At 46.3% G+C, this 3,894-nt stretch overlaps 1 protein-coding gene across 1 annotated transcript; it reads right to left on the bottom strand.

Moving 5' to 3' along the window:
* Positions 1-1,231: 1,231 nt before the first annotated feature.
* On the bottom strand, positions 1,232-3,089 carry MARVELD1 (MARVEL domain containing 1). The gene has a single exon (XM_068258815.1). The coding sequence runs from the start codon at positions 2,739-2,741 to the stop codon at positions 2,247-2,249; it is 495 nt and encodes a 164-aa protein (XP_068114916.1). The 5' UTR covers positions 2,742-3,089; the 3' UTR covers positions 1,232-2,246.
* Between the last annotated feature and the right edge of the window lie 805 nt (positions 3,090-3,894).

Below are 3,894 nucleotides of genomic sequence, written 5' to 3'. Positions count from 1 at the left end.
CAAAGTAACACAACACAAGCATTTATCACAAAGTAACACAAACACAGGCATTTATCACAAAGTAACACAAACGCGGGCATTTATCACAAAGTAACACAAACACAGGCATTTATCACAAAGTAACACAAACACAGTCATTTATCACAAAGTACCACAAACACAGGCATTTAGCACAAAGTAACACAAACACAGGCATTTACCACAAAGTAACACAAACACAGGCATTTGTCACAAAGTAACACAAACACAGGCATTTATCACAAAGTAGCACAACACAAGCATTTATCACAAAGTAACACAAACACAGGCATTTATCACAAAGTAACACAAACACCGGCATTTATCACAAAGTAACACAAACACAGGCATTTGTCACAAAGTAACACAAACACAGGCATTTATCACAAAGTAACACAACACAAGCATTTATCACAAAGTAACACAAACACAGGCATTTATCACAAAGTAACACAAACACCGGCATTTATCACAAAGTAACACAAACACAGGCATTTATCACAAAGTAACACAAACACAGGCATTTATCACAAAGTACCACAAACACAGGCATTTAGCACAAAGTAACACAAACACAGGCATTTACCACAAAGTAACACAAACACAGGCATTTGTCACAAAGTAACACAAACACAGGCATTTATCACAAAGTAACACAACACAAGCATTTATCACAAAGTAACACAAACACAGGCATTTATCACAAAGTAACACAAACACCGGCATTTATCACAAAGTAACACAAACACAGGCATTTATCACAAAGTACCACAAACACATGCATTTAGCACAAAGTAACACCAACGCAGGCATTTACCACAAAGTAACACAAACACAGGCATTTGTCACAAAGTAACACAAACACAGGCATTTATCACAAAGTAATGCTAGGTACACACGTTACGTTTTTTCGTTCGATAGATGCGTTAGATTGATAATTTCTGTCATGTCCGATATTACTTTCGATCACTTTACTGCTCAATTTCTCATAGAAGTGAATGGAAATTGATAAGAAAATATAAGAGAATAGAGCAGGAAATCGAGCGGAAAAACTAACTGAAAATCGATTCCGCGATTCCTATGTTAAAAAGCAAACCGTAGCGATTGTAAAATCGCTAGCGGTTTGCGACTTTACGATTCAGCCAGCGCAAACGTGCTAGTGGAAAAGGGCCCAAAAAGAGGTATTTATCACAAAGTAACACAAACACAGGCATTTTTCACTTTTTTTGTTTTTTTGTTTGTTTGTTTGTTTATAAAGCTATTGCACCACGCCCCTAGAAATGGCAGTACAACGCCAGCTACACATGTCTGTCTCAACCCAGACAGGCTCCTACCGTGCAACAATACACTTTATAACAGAAATAAAATGGTAAAAATAACACAAAAATGTTCAGTCCTATAGGAATGCAGCAGTGTATGTGATCGGTCCATTCCCAAGCTGCATAAAATCTGCATAATAATTGCTAGCATCTCTTTTGATCATCAGTAATACTCAAAGCTCACAGGGATGTGAGACAGACAGTACATCTGTGCAAGATAAAAACAGCTGTGTACCACAAAAAAAAAAGTTAGACAAAATCTCCAAGTCATAACCGATAAGTCTAAAGCCTGGTACACACCTTCAATTTAGATTGGTCAATCATTGGCCAATTTTACCACCTCTATGCAGTAAGGGAGCTTACCTACACAATGAAATGCTGCTGGCCTTCATGCTACACGGAGGTGGTAAAATTGGTTCAGAGATTGTCCAATCAAAATTGAATGTGTGTACCAGGCTTAAGAATAAACTAGGGGATTAGCAGTAACCAAAGTAACCTTAGCAGTTGGTATGAGACTGGGGAGGGGGCAGCAGTTAGTTTATAACTTTTTCACCAGCCTGTCCATTTATGTAGTTGAAATGGTAACTGTACATTGCCGGGGTGGGGATAACCGTACATCTTTGTGGAACACATGCTGCATTTATGGGGGAGGGGGGTCAAGTCCTCTCATCCAAGATGTGGGGGGAGGTTCCTGGGCCAAACAATGCCACGGAAATGTTGCTATGTGGCCCCCCTGATTTGTTTTTACACCTCCATGAGGAAATGCTTTCTCCTGCCACATCTGTAAAGCACCAACTGTAGCTTTGGAAATATAAAAACGAGCTTTCATGGCTGTCCCATAATCCCTTGCAGCCTGTGTGTGGTCATCAGGACCTCTCTGAAGTGGCCAAAGCCAAGACCTCTGCACTCCTAGAGGATGTCCTTGTTTCCTTGACACTTCTTGCAGGAGAAGAAGATGGTGGTGAGGAGGTAGAAGAGGCAGCAGAGGCAGGCGAAGAGGGACGACGCCACATAGGTCTTGAAATAGCACGACCCCTGGTAGTTGGGCACGTTGCAGTAAGCATAGCTCTCCACGGTGATGATTAGGATAACTGCGGCGGCGATGTGGAAGACGGTGGACACGGCGTCGTAAATGAGGTTAGTGAGGAGCCAGCGATCTCCTCCAACTAAAGGCACCAGCTCTTGTTTGTCCAGCAGAGTGATGAAATACAGGAACAGGGTGACCAGCCAGAAGAAGACGGCCACGAACAGAGCAAAGCGAACCGTGTTGTTGAAGTTTCCGGAGGCGATAGCGATCCAGACGGCGGCGCCGGCCGCAAGCTGCAGAAGTCTCGTCACCCCGGGGAAACTTTTCAGGAATTCCCTGTTGGCACTCACTGAGCTCCGGGTGGCTTGAGAAGACATGGCCTGAACCACAGACACACCGACAGTACAGTGGGGGGCAGGAGAGTCACTCCAGGTCAGAACTTCTGGTCCAGACTCCACAGAAAGTCCAAGAAAGCTGAGAAGTGCTCCTCAGGATGTCCACATCCAGCAGGTCTGGCCTTCAGCAGGGATCAGCCTGGTGAAAGTCTCAGTTCTTCCCCTTTTTAGTGTGTGTGCTGGATGAGATGCAGGGTGTGGGCAGTCCCACCATGTAACCCAACGCCTCATGTTCCTCTGATGACATCATTGGTATGTCACCTCCCTCTGCCTGCACATCTGGAAGTAACGGTTGTGTAGACACATGTCCACGCCCCTGTGTAGTAGACTCATGCAAAGACCCCCCCAACAGTCTCACCCTGCAGCTGCCACTGCCAGGAGTCTGGGGTCTACAGGAGCTCTGCTGCCAGGAGCAGGAAGAGGTGGAGAAACAGGTCCTCTCTGAACAGCTGCAGGAAGCTCAACAATTCCCACAATGTCAATGCACCGATCAGCCAAAACATTAAAGCCAGGACACACATCCAGTTTTGATTGGCCAATGACTGGCTCATTTTATCCACTCCATGTAGGACGAGAACCAACCGATTTTGAATACTATGAAGAGACTGTGTAAGTAAGCTCTTATACTACATGGAGGTAGTAAAATCGTCCAATCGGTAAGATTAGCGATATTCTATTACTGAATTCCAGGCGGTGCCTAACCCTAAGACCCCCCTGCTGTCGCCTAACCCTAAGACCCCCCCCCCCTGGTGGTGCCTAACCGTAAGACCCCCCTGCTGTCGCCTAACCCTAAGACCCCCCCCTGGTGATGCCTAACCCTAAGACCCCCCCTGCTGTCGCCTAACCCTAAGACCCCCCCCCCCGGTGGTGCCTAACCCTAAGACCCCCCCTGCTGTCGCCTAACCCTAAGACCCCCCCCCCCCCCTGGTGATGCCTAACCCTAAGACCCCCCCTGCTGTCGCCTAACCCTAAGACCCCCCTGGTGGTGCCTAACCCTAAGACTCCCCTTGCTGTCGCCTAACCCTAAGACCCTCCCTGGTGGTGCCTAAACCTAAGACCCTCCCTGGTGGTGCCTAACCCTAAGAGCCCCCCTGGTGGTGCCTAATCCTAAGACCCCCCCTGCTGTCGCCTAACC

Source organism: Hyperolius riggenbachi, chromosome 10 (assembly GCF_040937935.1).
Source record: "Hyperolius riggenbachi isolate aHypRig1 chromosome 10, aHypRig1.pri, whole genome shotgun sequence".
NCBI classification, from domain to species: domain Eukaryota; kingdom Metazoa; phylum Chordata; class Amphibia; order Anura; family Hyperoliidae; genus Hyperolius; species Hyperolius riggenbachi.
Note: the sequence above shows the minus strand (reverse complement) of the source record. Positions and strands in the feature narration are given on the sequence as shown.

Bases quoted from the DNA above. Each gene is read 5' to 3' on its own strand.
- MARVELD1 (XM_068258815.1), bottom strand. From the start codon at position 2,741: ATGTCTTCTCAAGCCACCCGGAGCTCAGTGAGTGCCAACAGGGAATTC.